The sequence below is a fragment of the Oncorhynchus mykiss genome, chromosome 18 (genome assembly GCF_057628025.1).
Source record: "Oncorhynchus mykiss isolate SJ-2025 chromosome 18, ASM5762802v1, whole genome shotgun sequence".
Lineage (NCBI taxonomy): Eukaryota > Metazoa > Chordata > Actinopteri > Salmoniformes > Salmonidae > Oncorhynchus > Oncorhynchus mykiss.
The window spans coordinates 1,553,516-1,575,431 of NC_143039.1; the positions used below are offsets into that span (position 1 = coordinate 1,553,516).

At 49.6% G+C, this 21,916-nt stretch overlaps 1 protein-coding gene across 16 annotated transcripts in view; it reads right to left on the minus strand.

Moving 5' to 3' along the window:
• LOC110517366 (LIM domain only protein 7) overlaps nucleotides 1–21,916 on the minus strand; it is a 47,606-nt gene that overhangs the window by 8,867 nt on the left and 16,823 nt on the right. For 3 of the 16 annotated variants that reach the window (XM_090206898.1, XM_090206895.1, XM_090206896.1), the window contains 15 exons: nucleotides 17,742–17,771; nucleotides 16,309–16,468; nucleotides 15,882–16,021; nucleotides 14,869–15,733; nucleotides 13,469–13,762; nucleotides 7,617–7,728; nucleotides 6,844–7,005; nucleotides 6,406–6,473; nucleotides 6,217–6,280; nucleotides 4,484–4,543; nucleotides 3,497–3,522; nucleotides 3,269–3,376; nucleotides 2,268–2,650; nucleotides 1,784–1,828; nucleotides 935–990 (listed from right to left, as the gene is read on the minus strand). In XM_090206898.1, coding sequence (XP_090063024.1) covers nucleotides 935–990; nucleotides 1,784–1,828; nucleotides 2,268–2,650; nucleotides 3,269–3,376; nucleotides 3,497–3,522; nucleotides 4,484–4,543; nucleotides 6,217–6,280; nucleotides 6,406–6,473; nucleotides 6,844–7,005; nucleotides 7,617–7,728; nucleotides 13,469–13,762; nucleotides 14,869–15,733; nucleotides 15,882–16,021; nucleotides 16,309–16,468; nucleotides 17,742–17,771 — 2,573 coding nt within the window. Of the gene's footprint in view, nucleotides 1–934; nucleotides 991–1,783; nucleotides 1,829–2,267; nucleotides 2,651–3,268; nucleotides 3,377–3,496; nucleotides 3,523–4,012; nucleotides 4,209–4,483; nucleotides 4,544–6,216; nucleotides 6,281–6,405; nucleotides 6,474–6,843; nucleotides 7,006–7,616; nucleotides 7,729–13,468; nucleotides 13,763–14,868; nucleotides 15,734–15,881; nucleotides 16,022–16,308; nucleotides 16,469–17,741; nucleotides 17,772–21,916 lie in introns of those variants that run through there. The other 13 variants (XM_090206906.1, XM_090206904.1, XM_090206905.1 and 10 more) reach the window with 9 other exon arrangements.

Sequence of the window (21,916 nt, forward strand, 5' to 3'; positions counted from 1 at the left end):
AATTACCCACCCCAGTATCCCTGGGCCTCGGCTAAATGAGAGGACCGGTTAGAGTCATTACCCACCCCTGTATCCCTGGGCCTCGGCTAAATGAGAGGACTGGTTAGAGTCGTTACCCACCCCACATCCGTCTCCCTGGGCCTCGGCTAAATGAGAGGACTGGTTAGTCATCACCCACCCCACCCCTGTATCCCTGGGCCTCGGCTAAATGAGAGGACCGGTTAGAGTCATTACCCACCCCACCCCCGTCTCCCTGGGCAAGGGTAAATGAGAGGACTGGTTAGAGTCATTACACACCCCACCCCCGTCTCCCTGGGCCTCGGCTAAATGAGAGGACCGGTTAGAGTAATTACCCACCCCAGTATCCCTGGGCCTCGGCTAAATGAGAGGACCGGTTAGAGTAATTACCCACCCCAGTATCCCTGGGCCTCGGCTAAATGAGAGGACAGGTTAGAGTCATTACCCACCCCTGTATCCCTGGGCCTCGGCTAAATGAGAGGACCGGTTAGAGTCATTACCCACCCCCGTCTCCCTGGGCCTCAGCTAAATGAGGCCTGGTTAGAGTCATTACCCACCCCACCCCCGTCTCCCTGGGCCTCAGCTAAATGAGGCCTGGTTAGAGTCATTACCCACCCCGTCTCCCTGGGCCTCAGCTAAATGAGGACTGGTTAGAGTCATTACCCACCCCGTCTCCCTGGGCCTCAGCTAAATGAGGACTGGTTAGAGTCATTACCCACCCCGTCTCCCTGGGCCTCAGCTAAATGAGAGGACTGGTTAGAGTCATTACCCACCCCACCCCGTCTCCCTGGGCCTCGGCTAAATGAGGCCTGGTTAGATTTGACCAACATGGTGTAAAGTGCATCAACATCAAGGCTGGGTTTGGAATGGGGAACCCACTCATTAAACAGAGGGACAGTCAACAGCAGAGTCTGACCTTTCACCTCCTGTCTGTGGAAACCCTCCAACGATGGGGAGGACTTGGATTTCATCCTGATCAACAAACACACAAGTCAGGTTATACAACACCCTGCAGTACTCACACCCACCACACCACACCCTGCAGTACTCACACCACACCCTGCAGTACTCACACCACACCCTGCAGTACTCGCACACACAAGACCACACCCTGCAGTACACACACACACACACACACAAGACCACACCCTGCAGTACTCACACACACACACACAAGACCACACCCTGCAGTACTCACACACACACGACCACACCCTGCAGTACTCACACACACACACACAAGACCACACCCTGCAGTACTCACACACACACACACAAGACCACACCCTGCAGTACTCACACACACACACAACACCCTGCAGTACTCACACACACACACACACGACCACACCCTGCAGTACTCACACACAAGTCTGTCAGGTTATACAAGACAACACCCTGCAGTACACACACACACGACAACACCCTGCAGTACACACACACACACACACACACACGTCTGTCAGGCTATACAAGACAACACCCTGCAGTACACACACACACGACAACACCCTGCAGTACACACACACACGTCTGTCAGGCTATACAAGACCACACCCTACAGTACACACACAAGTCTGTCAGGTTATACAAGACAACACCCTGCAGTACACACACGACAACACCCTGCAGTACTCACACATACAAACACTGAGCACAACTAGTCATACAAATATCACACGATTCATTTACAGTTTGTGATCAAAGGTGCACTCCCAAGCCCCCTAGCTTGGTGAAACCATAGGAGTCTCTAGTACTGACTGACCTGTCAGCTATAGATAGCTGGGTGAAACCATAGGAGTCCCCAGACCTGGAGGCAGAGGCAGCAGAGGAGGGCGAGAGGGTGAGAGGACAGAGGGCAGGGCGAGAGGACAGAGGGCAGGGCGAGAGGACAGAGGGCAGGGCGAGAGGACAGAGGGCAGGGCGAGAGGACAGAGGGCAGGGCGAGAAGGACAGAGGGCAGGGCGAGAAGGACAGAGGACAGAGGGCAGGGCGAGAAGGCAAGAGGACAGAGCGAGAGGACAGAGCGAGAGGACAGAAGAGTCAATTTGCAGACAGCAGCCAGCTTGTTTGACAGAAACCAGCAAGGTTGTGACTGACTGGTCCACAAATCACCTTGAAATCATAAACTAGTCATTATTTGTAGATAAGTCAATTGACCCACTATTGACCCACAATGCACTGGGCAGAGGGACGCCTTTAAACACATCACCAGAACTAAATAGTAACCAAGGTGTGGTCTTCCTCACCACTTATCTCCTTCTGCCACTTCATCAGTCTCCTCTTCCAGGTTCCTCCCTTCTTGAGGACGAGGCTCCTCCCTTCTTCCCCCGTCAAAAACAACTTCCTTTGGATTGGATGCCACATGGCAACAGCCCATGGCAACAGGGGCCATGGGCTGGCTCAAGGCTGGCTGAGGACTGGCAAGGCTAGCAATCCCATTGGTCATCTCTCCTGAGCTCTCCATGTTCGGTGTGGATGATTTGACACAAGGGACTACATATCCCACGATGCATCTGGACGGTAGAGGATCAGGGGTCACCTCAGCCTGCCTGTATCTCTCCGCCCCTGCCTCCTCCTGGGCCTGTTGCCACTCAGCATCCAGCCTCTCCTGGTCCTGACGGAACTTCTCCTGTACAACAAGACAACTGTCCAATCAGCTTCCTCTGAGACTACGGGTAAGTTTAGCCCAGAATTGGTGCTTTTATCATAAGACATGAGGCACGAACAGTTCCAATGATAGCAGTTCCACACTGAATCACTGAAGTCAAAGATAAGTGGTATTTGCCCAGTGTGGTTCCAGGCTAAGTGGTATTTGCCCAGTGTGGTTCCAGGCTAAGTGGTATTTGCCCAGTGTGGTTCCAGGCTAAGTGGTATTTGCCCAGTGTGGTTCCAGGCTAAGTGGTATTTGCCCAGTGTGGTTCCAGGCTAAGTGGTATTTGCCCAGTGTGGTTCCAGGCTAAGTGGTATTTGCCCAGTGTGGTTCCAGGCTAAGTGGTATTTTCACAGTGTGGTTCCAGGCTAAGTGGTATTTTCACAGTGTGGTTCCAGGCTAAGTGGTATTTAGTCAGTGTGGTTCCAGGCTAAGTGGTATTTAGTCAGTGTGGTTCCAGGCTAAGTGGTATTTAGTCAGTGTGGTTCCAGGCTAAGTGGTATTTAGTCAGTGTGGTTCCAGGCTAAGTGGTATTTAGTCAGTGTGGTTCCAGGCTAAGTGTGGTTCCAGGCTAAGTGGGATGTATGTCTTCCTGACCCGTAGGAGGCGCTCCTGCTCCTCCTGCCACTTCTCCTGCCTCCTCCTCTCTTCCTCGGGGTCCCAGGACCAACTGGAGGGGGAGGTGCTGAGGGACGGCACCTGGAGCTGGAGGACATCCCAGAATATTACCCTTCAATATTACCCCCCCCCCCCCCCCCAATACTCAGTCTCAACACACACACCCTTAAGAGCCAGTGTTCCCCCCCTCTTGTTCCTATGACTTACATCAGATATCGCCGACGCCGATCCTCCTAACAGAGAGAGCGAGAGAGAGAGGGAGGGAGAAGGTGTGTTTTAACAGTCAGCCAATGTGAGAATAAATGTTTCCCCAACTGGGCTCACTTATAATATCACCACATTTATCATTCTATTTGTGATTTAATCAGAGCACTGCAAACCAAGCACCCAATAGAGCCTTCTGGGTGAATCAGGGAGCACTGCAAACCAAGCACCCAATAGAGCCTTCTGGGTGAATCAGGGAGCACTGCAAACCAAGCACCCAATAGAGCCTTCTGAATGAATCAGGGAGCACTGCAAACCAATAGAGCCTTCTGAATGAATCAGGGAGCACTGCAAACCAATAGAGCCTTCTGGATGATCTCAAACCACAGCTCCAATCAGCTGACATTCACACACACTGACTAGGTAGTAATCAACGAATCACAGAGCTGCTTGAGAGTGATGGTCCAGATACTGGAATGTTGTTGCGTTAACTTCAGAGCACTGCACACACACACTCACCACACAGGTAGACCATAGAGCTGACTCCTGATGAGGCTGAGGGGAAAGAGCTGAATTATGACACTACCAGCAGCCAGCTACAGGGACGGACTGGGTAACCAGGGACGGACTGGGTAACCAGGGACGGACTGGGTAACCAGGGACGGACTGGGTAACCAGGAACGGACTGGGTAACCAGGAACGGTCCCGTCTCCAGCTATAGATGAGGTATATGTGACCAACAAAACCATCTCTGTATTCCCAGTCATGTGAAATCCATCGATTGGGGCCTAATTCATTTGATTTCCTTATATGAACTAACATCACGAAAATCATTGCGTTTATATTTGTGTTAAATATATATAAATATAAGCAGCAGATTCGAGGACAAACAAGCAATCGCCAGAGTTGATTTAATCTACAAAGCAAATGCATAAACAACAACAACAACAACAACGAAGCCTGGCGACAGGCATTAACATTGACTGTTACCTTCCTGATTAAAGAACTCTGCTCTCCTTTTCTGGGTTTTCAAAACAATCAGATCATGTTCTACACATAGGGGGGGAAACAGGAAGTGTGAAAGAGAAGAGGAAGTCAGAGAGTAACTGAGTTTCTGTAGAGTAACATCCGGGAACTACCAGGAAACTGCAAAAACAAAATCTTCAGTCATTTCAAAAGATGCATCGTCTTCAAAGTTATTCATACTCCTGGACTTATTCCACATTTTGTTGTGTTACAGCCTGAATTCAAAACGGACTAAATAGATCTCACACACACACAAACCCCATAATGACAGTGTTTTTAGAAATGTTTGTAACTGTAATGCAGAAATCTCATTTCCGTAAGTATTCACACCCCTGAGTCAGTTCATGTTAGAGTCACCTTTGTTAGTGATTACATCTGTGAGTAAGAGATTTACACACCTGGATTTCACAATATATATGTACATTATTTAAATTCAAGCTGGTTGTTGATCATTGCTAGACAATCATTTAAGTCTTGCTATATATTTTCCAGCTGATTTAAGTCAAAACTTTAAGCTAGTCCGGAACATTCCGTCTTGGTAAGCAACTCCAGTCTACATTTGGCCTTTGGTTATTGTCATTTGGAAAATTGTTCCTCTCCCAGTGGAAGCAGACGATCAGCTTTCCCTCTCGGATTTTGCCTGTGCTTAGCGCCATTCTGTTTCTTTTTATGAAAATAAGAAAAGCCCTTGCTGATGACAAGCATACCCATAACATGATGCAGCCCCCTCTATGCTTGAACATATGGAGAGCGGAAGTCTGATGTGTCCCAAACGTAACTTTGTATTCAGGACAACAAATTCATTATTTGTCGTCACATTTCTGTTGCATGTTTTAGATTCTATACAGACTTCCTTCTCTTCACTCCGTCATTTACTGTCGGTTAGTATTGTGGAGTAACAACCATGTTGATCCATCCTCATTTACTGTAGGTTAGTATTGTGGAGTAACAACCATGTTGATCCATCCTCATTTACTGTAGGTTAGTATTGTGGAGTCAATACAATGTTGATCCATCCTCAGTTCTCTCCAATCACAGGCATTAAACTCTGTAACTGTTTTATAGTCACCATTGGCCTCATGGTGAAATCCCTGAGCAGTTTCCTTCCTCTCCGGCAACTGAGTTAGGCAGGACGCCTGTATCTTTGTAGTGACTGGGTGTATTGATACACCATCCAACTTGTAATGAATAACTTCACCTCAAAGGGATATTCAGTGTCTGCTTTTTATTTTATTTTTACCCATCTACCAATAGGTGCCCTTTTTTGCAAGGCATTGGAAAACCTTCCTGGTCTTTGTGGTTAAATCTGTGTCTGAAATGTACTGTTTAACCGAGGGACCAGAATAGTATGAGCGGGGTACAGAGAGGTGGTGATTATTTATTTTTTTTTATGTTAAAAAAACACTATAAATCGCACATAGTGCGAGAATATTTTTGCTCCTGAACTTAATTTAGGCCATAACAAAAGGATTGAATAGTTATTGACCAAAGTCACTTCAGCAATTCATTTATTTTATGAATTTCAACAAAAAATCTCATTACATAATTACACCGACATTATGGGGTATTGTGTAGACCAGTGACATAAAACCTCTATTTTATCAATTTTAAATTCAGACTAACAAAATGTGGACAAAGTCAAGGGGTGTGAATACTTCCTGAAGGCACTGTCAAGTCCCAGTAAATTCATTCATTACCTTTACTTCTGATAGTCAGGGGATCGTCCTGAAAACCTCCCTTACTGCTCTTAGAGGTCAGCACCTAAGAAGGGAAAAGACACGAAGAGATTTACATTCGTTTGTAACCTGTTTCCTTCATCACTCAAATCATGTCAGTAAATGCGTTAGAGATGTCAACACTGATCGTATGAAAAAAAAGTGACAGACATTGACCTCTTGTCCGTTGATCTGGGCCAGTTTCATCATCGTTGCATCTCTGCTGGTGTCAGTTGGACCTGTAAGTGTCAGAGCACCACTGGTTAGATGGATGCCCGGTTTCACAGGGCCTCTGACCCAGTCCGTCACAACACAGGCCCGGTCCCACAAAGGGTTTACAAACATTGATTCACAAAATCAGTAGACACTACAGGACGGCAAGTGGTGAGGGACAAACAGAGCTCCCAGCAGGGGAAGTGGTGAGGGACAAACAGAGCTCCCAGCAGGGGAAGTGGTGAGGGACAAACAGAGCTCCCAGCAAGGGAAGTGGTGAGGGACAAACAGAGCTCCCAGCAGGGGAAGTGGTGAGGGACAAACAGAGCTCCCAGCAAGGGAAGTGGTGAGGGACAAACAGAGCTCCCAGCAGGTCAGGGGGAGTCTTTCGCACACCGTTGTTAGCATGGCGCTGTACATCCATGGTGAGACTGCCTTTCTGCAGGGCAGAGGTCATCATGCCCTTCCACTGGCTGTGGCTCATCTCTGCCACCCTGTGCCCACCAACAGACACTATCTCATCACCTGCACGGAGCTGGCACAACTCTGCAGGACTACCTGGAGGGAGAGGAGAGGCTTTCACTATGTTGAGGCAAGCTACAGGACAGCAGGAGAGAGAGGAGCTACAGGACAGCAGGAGAGAGAGGAGCTACAGGACAGCAGGAGAGAGAGGAGCTACAGGACAGCAGTAGATGGTATTTCCAGTCACACCTGACCGACCCAGAGGAACAGGATAAGGTTGTCGATCTCCTGAGTACAGATATCCAGAGTGGTTCTGACTAGGTCTCTGTTGCAGGGTAAGTCACACCTCTCACAGGTCTGTTTAAACATTCATGAATATCTCCCTGTACTGCAGGTAATGGACATCGGTGGAACAACCAGTGTCATTACTAACGACCCAGCCACGGTCAATTCAACCGTTTCTAGCACCAAGACCCCTTTAGACTAAAACATACCCCCCCCCCCCAAAAAAAAAGATAAATATTCATCTGTTTGTTCAAACTTCTATTCATCCATTACTTACTGCTGTTGCTACATTTCTGTGGACATCTTACCTACTTTGGTAAACTCTTATTGGATTACAACCAATGCTAACAACAACACGGTACACAGGATATAGGTGTCCCCATCCATCCCTGAAGGAGGGGAGTGGTGGAGTCAAATCTCACCTGGTTGGATGCCTCCGACTCTTGCTCCTGTCGAGTCCCAGTGAGTGTTGAAACCAAAGTGTGGTCGACTGTTAATCTTCAAGGTAAGACTCACTCTGTCACTGTGACGTACCTGAGGAGGAGACGCAAGGTGAAGGTGACACCTGGAGATTCAATGTGCCACGAAACCAGACCCCCCCCCCCCACGAGGGCAGGTTCAAAGTCCTACAATTGAGAAGTTCCAAGATGGCTACTCAATGGCTTCAATAAAGCACCCCAGTCAGCCAGCTATGGTTTATACACATCGTTGTAGTACTCCAAGATGGCGTAGCAGTCAGACGTCTTTGTCTTGTCACGTGTAGATATCTTTGTTTCCTTCATAAATAATTTAATATATTTTTTACCTCAATTTTAACATACTCTCCTGAAACTCACCTCACCCAATGTGGTATGGATCTATTTTCTATAGAACCCACAACAGACGCTAGCCAGCTAACTAGTTACTAGCTAGTAGTCATTTAGCCACTGCTAGCTGTCATCAGCTAACCTCAGCCCGGTCAACTACTGCCAATCTGCACAGCGCGATTCAACCCAGAGCATATCGGGGACCGCTTCCTCTCTACCACATCTCCGGATTCCTACCGCAAGCTCTGAACTTTTTCACCTGGATTATCGCAGCTAGCTGCTATCCGAATGGCTACTCCAGGCTAACGTCTCTGTCCGGAAGCAAACACCAGTTAGCCTAGCCTCGTGCTACGCCCATCTCCCAGCTAGCTAGCTGCTATCCGAATGGCTACTCCAGGCTAACGTCTCTGTCTGGAAGCAAACGCCAGTTAGCCTAGCCTCGTGCTACGCCCATCTCCCAGCTAGCTAGCTGCTATCCGAATGGCTACTCCAGGCTAACGTCTCTGTCCGGAAGCAAACGCCAGTTAGCCTAGCCTCGTGCTACGCCCATCTCTCGGCTAGCTGAAGAGGTCCATCAGTCAATTATTTCTTGGGCTACAATACCCATTTTGCCAATTGGCCCGGACCCCTTTTACTACACGGAGCCCTGCCGATCCATCCCGACTGGTCTGCCGATGTAACCGTCCGAGGAGGCTACAACAGACCCTTCCGTCGCGACATCCCCCTAAGGCCCTTCTGCTAACCCCGGCCCGCTAGCTGTCTGAATCGCCGTGTCAACAGACCCTTCCGTCGCGACATCCCCCTAAGGCCCTTCTGCTAACCCCGGCCCGCTAGCTGTCTGAATCGCCGTGTCGACAGACCCTTCCGTCGCGACATCCCCCTAAGGCCCTTCTGCTAACCCCGGCCCGCTAGCTGTCTGAATCGCCGTGCCGACAGACACTTCCGTCGCGACATCCCCCTAAGGCCCTTCTGCTAACCCCGGCCCGCTAGCTGTCTGAATCGCCGTGTCGACAGACCCTTCCGTCGCGACATCCCCCTAAGGCCCTTCTGCTAACCCCGGCCCGCTAGCTGTCTGAATCGCCGTGTCGACAGACCCTTCCGTCGCGACATCCCCCTAAGGCCCTTCTGCTAACCCCGACCCGCTAGCGGTCTGAATCGCCGTGCCGACAGACCCTTCCGTCGCGACATCCCCCTAAGGCCCTTCTGCTAACCCCGACCCGCTAGCTGTCTGAATCGCCGTGTCAACAGACCCTTCCGTCGCGACATCCCCCTAAGGCCCTTCTGCTAACCCCGGCCCGCTAGCTGTCTGAATCGCCGTGTCAACAGACCCTTCCGTCGCGACGTCCCCCTAAGGCCCTTCTGCTAACCCCGGCCCGCTAGCTGTCTGAATCGCCGTGTCAACAGACCCTTCCGTCGCGACATCCCCCTAAGGCCCTTCTGCTAACCCCGGCCCGCTAGCTGTCTGAATCGCCGTGTCAACAGACCCTTCCGTCGCGACATCCCCCTAAGGCCCTTCTGCTAACCCCGGCCCGCTAGCTGTCTGAATCGCCGTGTCAACAGACCCTTCCGTCGCGACATCCCCCTAAGGCCTTTCTGCTAACCCCGGCCCGCTAGCTGTCTGAATCGCCGTGTCAACAGACCCTTCCGTCGCGACATCCCCCTAAGGCCCTTCTGCTAACCCCGGCCCGCTAGCTGTCTGAATCGCCGTGTCAACAGACCCTTCCGTCGCGACATCCCTATAAGGCCCTTCTGCTAACCCCGGCCCGCTAGCTGTCTGAATCGCCGTGCCGACAGCTCGCCTAGCTACTCACTGGACCCTATGATCACTCGGCTACTCATGCCTCTCCCTAATGTCAATATGCCTTTTCCCATTGCTGTTTTGGTTAGTGATTAGTGTCTTATTTCACTGTAGAGCCTCCAGCCCTGCTCAATATGCCTTAGAGCAAAAGGGCTAGCTATCTCCCACCTGGTTTAAATGGTGTCTCTAGAGACAAAACCTCGCTCATCGTCACACAATGCCTAGGTTTACCTCCACTGTATTCACATCCTTGTCTGTACATTATGCCTTGAATCTATTCTTCAGCTCCCAGAAACCTGCTCCTTTTACTCTCTGTTCCGAACACACTAGACGACCAGTTCTTATAGCCTTTAGCCATACCCTACTCCTCCTCTAGTGATGTAGAGGTTAACCCAGGCCCTACAGCCCCTAGCTCCACTCCCATTCCCCAGGTGCTCTCATCTGTTGACTTCTGTAACCGTAAAAGTCTTGGTTTCATGCATGTTAACATCAGAAGCCTCTTCCCTAAGTTTGTTTTATTCGCTGCTTCAGCACTCTGCCAACCCTGATGTCCTAGCCGTGTCAATCCTGGCTTAGGAAGACAAAAACCCTGAAATTGCCATCCCTAACTATAACATTTTCCGACAAGATAGAACTGCCAAAGGGGGCGGAGTTGCAACCTACTGCAGATATAGCCTAGAGTTCTGTCATGCTATCCAGGTCTGTGCCCAAATAATTCAAGCTTCTACTTTTAAAAATCCACCTTTTCAGAAACCAGTCTCTCACCGTTGCTGCTTGCTATATAGACCACCTTCTGCCCCCAGCTGTGCTCTGGACACCATTATGTGAATTGATTTCCCCCCCCATCTATCTTCAGAGCTCGTACTGTTAGGTGACCTAAACTGGGACATGCTCAACACCCCCGTCCGTCCTGCAATCTAAACTAGATACCCTCTTACACAAATTATCAATTAACCTACAAGGTGCAACCCCAAATCCGTAAACACGGGCACCCTCATATATATCCTGACCAACCTGCTCTCTAAATACACCTGTCTTCAACCAGGATCTCAGTGACCACTGCCTCATTGCCTGCGTCTGTAATGGGTCTGTAGTCAAGCGACCTCCACTCATCACTGTCAAAAGCTCCCTGAAACACTTCTGCGAGCAGGTTTTTCTAATCGACCTGGCCCGAGTCTCCTGTAAGGATATTGACCTCAACCCGTCAGTAGAGGATACCTGGTTATTCTTTAAAAATACTTTCCTCGCCAACTTAAATAAGCATGCCCCATTCAAAAAATGTAAAACTAGGAACAGATATAGCCCTTGGTTCACTCCAGACCTGACTGCCCTTGACCAGCACAAAAACATCCTGTGGCGTACTGCATTAGCATCGAATAGCCCCCGTGATATACAACTTTTCATGGAAGTTCGGAACCAATATACACAGGCAGTTAGGAAAGCAAAGGCTAGCTTTTAAAAGAAATTAGCATCCTGTAGCACAAACTCTGAAAAGGGTTCAGGGGAACCTAAAATCCATGCAGCTGCCCACTGCACTGAGGCTAGGAAAGACAGTCACCGCCGATAACACTACGATAGAGAATTTCATTAAAAAAGCATTTTTCATTAATAAAGCATTTTTCTATGGCTGGCCATGCTTTCCACCTGGCTACCCCTATACCGGTCAACAGCTCTACATCCCCCACAGCAACTAGCCCAAGCCTCGATATCATAACCGCCATCGATAAGAGAACTGTGCAGCCGTATTCATTGACCTGGCCAAGGCTTTCGACTCTGTCAATCACCACATTCTTATTGGCAGACTCAACAGCCCTGGTTTCTCAAATGACTGCCTCGCCTGGTTCACCAACTACTTCTCTGATAGAGTTCAGTGTGTCAAATCGGAGGGTCTGTTGTCCGGACCTCTGGCAGTCTATGGGGGTGCCACAGGGTTCAATTCTCGGGCCGACTTTCTTCTCTGTATATATCAATGATGTCACTCTTGCTGCTGGTTATTCTCTGATCCACCTTGACTCAGACGACAACATTCTGTATACCTCTGGCCCTTCGTTGGACACTGTTAACTAACCTCCAGATGAGCTTCAATGCCATACAACTCTCCTTCCGTGGCCTCCAACTGCTCTTAAATGCAAGTAAAACTAAATGCATGCTCTTCAACCGATCGCTGCCCGCCCGTCTAGCATCACTACTCTGGACGGTTTACTTAGAATATGTCTACAAATATTTGTCTACCAAATACCAACTACAAATACCTAGATGTCTGGTTAGACTAAACTCTCCTTCCAGATTCACATTAAACATCTCCAATCCAAAATTAAATCTAGAACCGGCTTCCTATATCGCAACAAAGCGTCCTTCACTCATGCTGCCAAACATACCCTCGTACAACTGACTATCCTACCAATCCTTGACTTCGTTGATGTCATTTACAAAAGTCTCCAACACTCTAGTCAGCAGATTGGATGCAGTCGTTCACAGTGCCATCCGTTTTGTCACCAAAGCCCCATATAGTACTACACACCACTGCACCACTCGCAGTACTACACACCACTGCGACCTGTACGCTCTCGTTGGCAGGCCCTCGCTACATATTTGTCACCAAACCCACTTGCTCCAGGTCATCTATAAGTCTATGCTAGGTAAAGCCCTGCCTTATCTCAGCTCACTGGTCACCATAGCAGCAACCACCCATAGCACGCACTCCAGCAGGTGTATCTCACTGGTCATTCCCAAAGCCAATTCCTCCTTTGGCCGCCTTTCCTTCCAGTTCTCTGCTGCCAATGACTGGAACGAACTGCAAAAATCATTGAAGCTGGAGACTCATATCTCCCTCACTAACTTTAAGCATCAGCTGTCAGAGCAGCTCACCTCTACACAGCCAATCTGTAAATAGCCCAACCAACTACCTCATCCCCAAATTGTTATTATGCTCCTTTGCACCCCAGTATCTCTACTTGCACATTTATCTTCTGCAACATCTACCGCTCCAGTGTAATTGCTATATTGTAATTTTTTTACCACAATGGCCTCCTCATTGCCTTCCCTCCCTTGTCCTACCTCATGTGCAAACACTGACTTTCCTATTGTGTTATTGACTGTTTGTTTACTCCATGTGTAACTCTGTTGTTATTGACTGTTTGTTTACTCCATGTTTAACTCTGTTGTGTCACACTGCTTTTCTTTATCTGGGCCAGGTCGCAGTTGTAAACGAGAACATGTTCTCAACTAGCCTACCTGGTTAAATAAAGGTGTTCTCAACTAGCCTACCTGGGTTAAATAAAGGTGTTCTCAACTAGCCTACCTGGTTAAATAAAGGTGTTCTCAACTAGCCTACCTGGGTTAAATAAAGGTGTTCTCAACTAGCCTACCTGGGTTAAATAAAGGTGTTCTCAACTAGCCTACCTGGGTTAAATAAAGGTGTTCTCAACTAGCCTACCTGGGTTAAATAAAGGTGTTCTCAACTAGTCTACCTGGTTAAATAAAGGTGTTCTCAACTAGCCTACCTGGTTAAATAAAGGTGTTCTCAACTAGCCTACCTGGGTTAAATAAAGGTGTTCTCAACTAGCCTACCTGGGTTAAATAAAGATGAATTAAACAGTTGGGTGAAACTCTGTCCCTAATTAAGACAGTCCAGGTACAGATGATGTGATTCACAAGGTGTTGAGCTCACCTGGGCAGAGCCATTCTGTCTGACTGCGACAGGGAGGCTGGGCCGGAGAGAAGGGGGTAAGGGTTTGGGGTGGGTGGCAGGTCCAGGAACCCCTCTGGTCTTCAGGATGGAGGGCTGGGTCTGACTCCCACCCTCCTCTACTTCCTGGTTCACACTGCTCTGATTGGCTGTGGCCCAGGGCTGAGCCCTGACAGCGACCTCCGAGATAGTGACCATTTTCTGGGGGTGGGTGGGAGCAGTCTTGGTGGGGAGCAGGGAACCGTTTCCATTTTCATTCAGCAGAGAGTTCTCCAACTGTAGGTAGAAGACAGGGCAGAGTTCTACAGGGTCAGTCATAGTAGTATGATAGGTGTTGTTTTACAGGGTCAGTCATAGTAGTATGATAGGTGTTGTTTTACAGGGTCAGTCATAGTAGTATGATGGGTGCAGTGTAATGTGTTGTTTCCCTGGAGAAAATGAGGATGAAGTGCTTTGCTCAAGGGCACATTCTTCACCTTGTCTGCTCGGGTATTGAAACCAGTGACCTTTCAGGTTAGCGGCCCAACACTAACCGCTAGGCTACCTGCGGCCCTATATAGGGAACAGGGTGCTGGCCCAACGCTCTAACCGCTAGGCTACCTGCCGCCCTATATAGGGAACAGGGTCCTGGCCCAACGCTCTAACCACTAGGCTACCTGCCGGCCCTATATAGGGAACAGGCTGCTGGCCCAACGCTCTAACCACTAGGCTACCTGCCGCCCTATATAGGGAAATAGGGTGCTGGCCCAAAGCTCTAACCACTAGGCTACCTGCCGGCCCTATATAGGGAACAGGGTGCTGGCCCAACGCTCTAACCACTAGGCTACCTGCCGGCCCTATATAGGGAACAGGTTGCTGGCCCAACGCTCTAACCACTAGGCTACCTGCCGGCCCTATATAGGGAACAGGGTGCTGGCCCAACGCTCTAACCACTAGGCTACCTGCCGCCCTATATAGGGAATAGGGTGCCATTGGGCATCAGGCTGGGCAGTGAGTCAGCCAGCAGTCTCCTGTTATAGTACTGCATTATTCATAGGAGATGGAAGAGGATCAGGAAGCACACGGTAACAAGACCACACACACCTCTCCCTCCACATACTACCAAGGAGGACTACAAGTACCAAGACCACCCACACACAGACATCTCCCTCCAAATACTACCAAGGAGAACTACAAGTACCAAGACCACCCACCCACATTTATTTAGATACAGTGAACACGGGAGCATCCAATCACAAGAGATGTAGTGTACAACTGTTGAAATAATACTGAAACACTGTACAAATGAAGGGGGCATTAGTCACACAGAGAGAAACAGAGGGAGAGACACGGGGGGGGGGGACAGAGAGAGACGGAGGAACAGAGACGGAGGCATTCCTCACATTGTAGAGCCTGGGTAGCGAGGACACTCTGGAGGACTTGGCTCCAAACGGTCGGGGGGTGAAGCCGGCAGAGAGGCAGGACAAAGAGCCCTCAGACCGGCGGTATCCCCTGGGGAGAGAGGCAGATCCTCTTCCTCTTCCTCCCGGAGCCCTGGAACTGTACCTGTAGAGGGGAAGCTCCTGCTGCTGGGGAGCTGAGACATGACCCGGGGCTCCCACCGAGGTCAGGGACTCTACAGTAGAGAGGAGGGCTTGGTCTGGGATGTCCATGGAGGCAGAGGGGCTGTGGGAGCCGGTTCCGCTGGTTAGGTTAGAGCCGGTTCCGCTGGTTAGGTTAGAGCCGGTACCGTTCACCGGGTTAGAGGTAGTTAGAGAAGAACTGGTACCAGTAGTAAGACCGGAGCTAGATCCAGGGAGGGACGTCGGGATCCCATTTGAGAGCAAGGAGACGTTGTGGTCTCGTCCAGTGGAGATGAAGAGAGCTGGGCTAGAGATGGTCTGGGTCTGGGAGGAGATGGGAGAGGCAGAGTTGGGGAAAGTGGCTAATCCTCCAGCTCCGTCTGGCTCCACCGGTGTGTGACGCCTCCCCTCTAGGACGAGGGGCTCTGATTGGGGCACGGCTCCGGGTCCCTGGAGGGTCACGCTGGGGGCGGTGAAGGGTTCCGACGCTCCGGGGCTGTAGGGTGACTCCACGGAGGAGCTGAGGGCCAGCGGAGCTCTGGTGTGGGGTCGGAGCTCCAGGGAACCCTCACTTACCGAGGTGGGGGCTCTGGTGTGGGGTCGGAGCACCAGGGACCCCTCCATGAACGAGGTGGACGGAGAGACCTTGTGGCCATTGCTGCATAGGGACTCCTCATCCTCTTCCCTGTGATACCAGATGAAGAGAGGAAACATATGAATAGTGATGTTCATGTCACAGCAGAATGGGCAGGCAGGCATCCACACACAGACACACACAGGTACTACTCTAAAGTTATTTATTTAAGTCTGTCTTCCATGTCCGTCCCCTTTACCTGTCCTCTTGCAGACTATTGAATGTCCCGACTGTACCGACCCCTGCGTTGGCCATCAGGACGATGTTGTCCCTCTCCTGCATCTTCCTCCGCAGGTCACAGTTAGACCTGTGCCGCCGGAGCTTCCACTTGGTCAGGTCCTGACAGGAGGTAGTGGGGGTAACACTTAAAACAAGATGAATCACGACGGACACAAGAACTGCTGTTGAATTCATTTGTAGTGGCAACAATTAACCCAGTGAAGACCTCCGGGGAGTGTGGTTTTTAAACAACACTTTTAAGATGTCAGGGTGATTTGACAGAGTCATAGGTTGGGGCACAAAGAGATCACTGATTGTGGAATTTCAGTCAGATGAGAAATGGGTCAGGAGAGTAGTTAGACGGTCAGGATGGGACAGGTAATGGATGCCTGTGTGTGTGGACTCACATTGTGCCACTTGGCCTCACTCTCGTGGACCCGGGCTCTGACCATCTGCAGCTGGTCTTGGCTCACGGCGCTGGGGCTCAGCTCCATGCCACCCTCAGAAACCTGGCGCACCACTTGCGTGGGCGACGGGAACCGCCTGATGTCATTCAACGATTTGCTCCTGTTGTCGTGAAGAGAGCAAAAGAGACGAGAGAGAGAAGTGAAAGACGAACGAGAGAGAACACTGCAGATAGTATATTACAATGAAATCCTGATCACTGTCCAACATTCCACCAAGCCAAGCCAGCCAGCAGACTGAGCCCCACCAAGCCAAGCCAGCCAGCAGACTGAGCCAAACCAAGCCAAGCCAGCCAGCAGACTGAGCCAAACCAAGCCAAGCCAGCCAGCAGACTGAGCCAAACCAAGCCAAGCCAGCCAGCAGACTGAGCCAAACCAAGCCAAGCCAGCCAGCAGACTGAGCCAAACCAAGCCAAGCCAGCCAGCAGACTGAGCCAAACCAAGCCAAGCCAGCCAGCAGACTGAGCCAAACCAAGCCAAGCCAGCCAGCAGACTGAGCCAAACCAAGCCAAGCCAGCCAGCAGACTGAGCCAAACCAAGCCAAGCCAGCCAGCAGACTGAGCCAAACCAAGCCAAGCCAGCCAGCAGACTGAGCCAAACCAAGCCAAGCCAGCCAGCAGACTGAGCCAAACCAAGCCAAGCCAGCCAGCAGACTGAGCCAAACCAAGCCAAGCCAGCCAGCAGACTGAGCCAAACCAAGCCAAGCCAGCCAGCAGACTGAGCCAAACCAAGCCAAGCCAGCCAGCAGACTGAGCCAAACCAAGCCAAGCCAGCCAGCAGACTGAGCCAAACCAAGCCAAGCCAGCCAGCAGACTGAGCCAAACCAAGCCAAGCCAGCCAGCAGACTGAGCCAAACCAAGCCAAGCCAGCCAGCAGACTGAGCCAAACCAAGCCAAGCCAGCCAGCAGACTGAGCCAAACCAAGCCAAGCCAACCAGCAGACTGAGCCAAACCAAACCAAGCCAGCCAGCAGACTGAGCCAAACCAAACCAAGCCAGCCAGCAGACTGAGCCAAACCAAACCATTGTACTTCAACTCAAGTAGTATCTTACTGGATTACTTTCACTTGAGTCATTTTCAATTAAGGTATCTTCAGTTTTACTCAAGTATGAAAATTAAGTACTTCATCCAGCAGGGGGCGCTAAGCCAAGCGGGGTGGGGGGGCATATAGCCAAGCGAGCCCAGCAAGGGAGGGGGGGACACTAAAGCCAAGCGAGTCCAGCAGGGGAGGGGGGGGCGCTAAAGCCAAGCGAGCCCAGCTGGGGAGGGGGGGGCGCTAAAGCCAAGCGAGCCCAGCTGGGGAGGGGGGGGGCACTAAAGCCCAGCGGGGTGGGGGGGGGGGGGCGCCATAGAGCCAAGCGAGCGCCGTTAACTCACCATATCCATCCTGGGTTTACCTCCAAGTTTCTACAGGAACCAGAGAAAGACCAGACCACTGGACACTCAGATACATGCCATTTAGCAGATCCATTTATTCAAATCACCTCACTATTTTTATTTAACCAGGTAGGCTAGTTGAGAACAAGTTCTCATTTGCAACTGCGTCAAGATAAAGCAAAGCAGTTCAACATATACAGAGTTACACGGAGAAAACATACAATAGAAAAATAAATAATTGATGCTTACATTATTTTTTCTTCATCTCCAGTACTGGTGATACCAACGGTAACTGAACCCACAGCCCTGGTATTGCAGTACTGAACCCACAGCCCTGGTATTGCAGTACTGAACCCACAGCCCTGGTATTGCCGTACTGAACCCACAGCCCTGGTATTGCAGTAACTGAACCCACAGCCCTGGTATTGCAGTAACTGAACCCACAGCCCTGGTATTGCAGTAACTGAACCCACAGCCCTGGTATTGCAGTAACTGAACCCACAGCCCTGGTATTGCAGTACTGAACCCACAGCCCTGGTATTGCAGTACTGAACCCACAGCCCTGGTATTGCAGTACTGAACCCACAGCCCTGGTATTGCAGTACTGAACCCACAGCCCTGGTATTGCAGTACTGAACCCACAGCCCTGGTATTGCAGTACTGAACCCACAGCCCTGGTATTGCAGTACTGAACCCACAGCCCTGGTATTGCAGTACTGAACCCACAGCCCTGGTATTGCAGTACTGAACCCACAGCCCTGGTATTGCAGTAACTGAACCCACAGCCCTGGTATTGCAGTAACTGAACCCACAGCCCTGGTATTGCAGTAACTGAACCCACAGCCCTGGTATTGCAGTAACTGAACCCACAGCCCTGGTATTGCAGTACTGAACCCACAGCCCTGGTATTGCAGTACTGAACCCACAGCCCTGGTATTGCAGTACTGAACCCACAGCCCTGGTATTGCAGTACTGAACCCACAGCCCTGGTATTGCCGTAACTGAACCCACAGCCCTGGTATTGCAGTAACTGAACCCACAGCCCTGGTATTGCCGTACTGAACCCACAGCCCTGGTATTGCCGTACTGAACCCACAGCCCTGGTATTGCAGTACTGATGATACCAGCTGTAACTGAACCCACAGCCCTGGTATTGCAGTAACTGAACCCACAGCCCTGGTATTGCAGTACTGAACCCACAGCCCTGGTATTGCCAAGTGCCATGGTCTACCAACTGAGCCACACACAACCACATGATATACCCGCTCTCTAGAACCCCACTGCAGAAGACCGTAGCAGTGAACACTAGTGTCACCACGATCCCAGGTTCAGTATCCCGACAGCAGTGAACACTAGTGTCACCACGATCCCAGGTTCAGTATCCCGACAGCAGTGAACACTAGTGTCACCACGATCCCAGGTTCAGTATCCCGATAGCAGTGAACACCGGTGTCACCACGATCCCAGGTTCAGTATCCCGATAGCAGTGAACACTAGTGTCACCACGATCCCAGGTTCAGTATCCCGATAGCAGATACCATGACAACATCTGCCAAAGTCACAGAAAGTCACTCGATCCAGAGTTGAGTTCAATATCATTCAAATTAAAATGTAATGTATGCATTACATCAAGCAATTTGACTATAGTAACTAAATAAAATGCATGAAGGCATTTATTTTTTAAGTAAATCTCCATGGAAACATCTTGATTTACCCAGTTTCACCCAGGTCTAGTCACAATACAGGGGAATAGATATTCAACAGGAGTGTGTGCATGCATTGAGTTATTGAGCTTGTTTTGGCTGATTTCTTGAGACTACAGGTGGAAAAACATCCTGTTTCCATTTAGGACTTATTTTATTGTACTGATCAACATTTGCATTTAAGAAGCAATATATATTTTAATGAAAGTGAGACCTATGACCTCATTCACACAGAGTCACAGCCTTCAGTAATGATGATCTTGACTGAGAGACATTGTGACTATCAGCTTTGTAAAATCAGCAATATTTTGAATTATGGTTTGCATATTATAACAGACAAGGTACGGTAGTGAATTGATGTTGGTTTCAGCTGTAAGCTAGCAAGGAAACCTTACTGCATTGGAAAGTGTTCTAGACATTGTTTTGCGAACATGAAACCAACATTTCAACATCTCTACACGGCCGTGTTGAATTATTCAAGTGTGTTAACTTCTGTGCAGGACAAGTGGTGCAGCCCAGACTCAGAGGTTCCTCAGGACAGACTAGTCAGTATGAGAGAGGAGCTAACATGATACAGTCCAGACTCCCAGAGGTTCCTCAGGACAGACTAGTCAGTATGAGAGGAGCTAACATGATACAGTCCAGACTCCCAGAGGTTCCTCAGGACAGACTAGTCAGTATGAGAGAGGAGCTAACATGATACAGTCCAGACTCCCAGAGGTTCCTCAGGACAGACTGGGGTCAGTATGAGAGGAGCTAACATGATACAGTCCAGACTCCCAGAGGTTCCTCAGGACAGACTCCCAGAGGTTCCTCAGGACAGACTCCCAGAGGTTCCTCAGGACAGACTAGTCAGTATGAGAGAGGAGCTAACATGATACAGTCCAGACTCCCAGAGGTTCCTCAGGACAGACTCCCAGAGGTTCCTCAGGACAGACTGGGGTCAGTATGAGAGGAGCTAACATGATACAGTCCAGACTCCCAGAGGTTCCTCAGGACAGACTCCCAGAGGTTCCTCAGGACAGACTCCCAGAGGTTCCTCAGGACAGACTCCCAGAGGTTCCTCAGGACAGACTCCCAGAGGTTCCTCAGGACAGACTAGTCAGTATGAGAGAGGAGCTAACATGATACAGTCCAGACTCCCAGAGGTTCCTCAGGACAGACTCCCAGAGGTTCCTCAGGACAGACTCCCAGAGGTTCCTCAGGACAGACTCCCAGAGGTTCCTCAGGACAGACTCCCAGAGGTTCCTCAGGACAGACTCCCAGTGAGTTCAGTGGTTCCTCAGCCCAGACTCCCAGTGGTTCCTCAGGACAGACTAGGGTCAGTATGAGAGAGGAGATAACATGAAGCAGCCCAGGCTCCCAGTGGTTCCTCAGGACAGACTAGAGCTAAAAATGAGGAAGTGGAACAGTGAAGGGACTCTCGCTATAAGGGGACATCGGCTGCACTGATAGACAGATCCTCTCAATCATTAGAAGTCAGACACATTTGATTCCGAAAGTAACAAATTCTAGTACAGAACCCGTTTTTCATTTTCTAGAATTTATTTTTTTAAAACACACCATAGTTTCAATATACCGTGCAACACTAGTGAACGTCCTAACAACAAGGACGGAATCCTAACTATCCCAATTCACACCGGGCCGCGACCGACGTAGATCAGCAAGGACAACGTCCAAACCATTCATATTACACGCGGCCGTGACCGACGCTGAACATTCACCACACTAACGCCAAATACTTTTAAAAAAAAGACCATGTTGTTTATTGACCCACTGTTACATTGTTAGTTTGGTACATCACAGTTCAAATCTAAAACCCCATTTGATTTTCTTGGACACTTCTTTTGACCAGAAGCCATTATGAATAGGTTGCAAGTCCAACGCTCTAACCACTAGGCTACCCTGCCGACCCGATGCCGTGTGTGTGTGTGTGTGTGTGTGTGTGTGTGTGTGTGTGTGTGTGTGTGTGTGTGTGTGTGTGTGTGTGTGTGAGACAGAGAGATCGTCATAACTCCAATGTCAACAATACACCTTTAGCATTAAAAACACTTCCCAATAAAGGCTTCATATAAAATGTTTACAGCCTCATCACTTTGGTAGCACATCTACAGGGCAATATTATTTGCATGATGATTATGGACAAGCACATAGCTTACATTTTTTTAAACAAATGACTCCAGTCCTGCCCTTCGCAGTAGATTTTAACGGAAGGCTCGGTCCCTGCCTATATGACAAAGGTGATAAGCTTGTCGCAGGTTGTTTAAAAAGCTATAACTGTCACAATGACGTGGTTTAAAAGTAGGCTTGGGTGGTATACTGGGGTTTTTGGATATAGCCACGGGAATTATTTCTCAAATACCGTTAAAACTACTTGAAATTAATACATTTGAATATTAGATAGTATAATAATTAGTATAATATTACTTTAAGTAAATACCTGCAGTCAACTTGTACAATATGTTAGGAGAT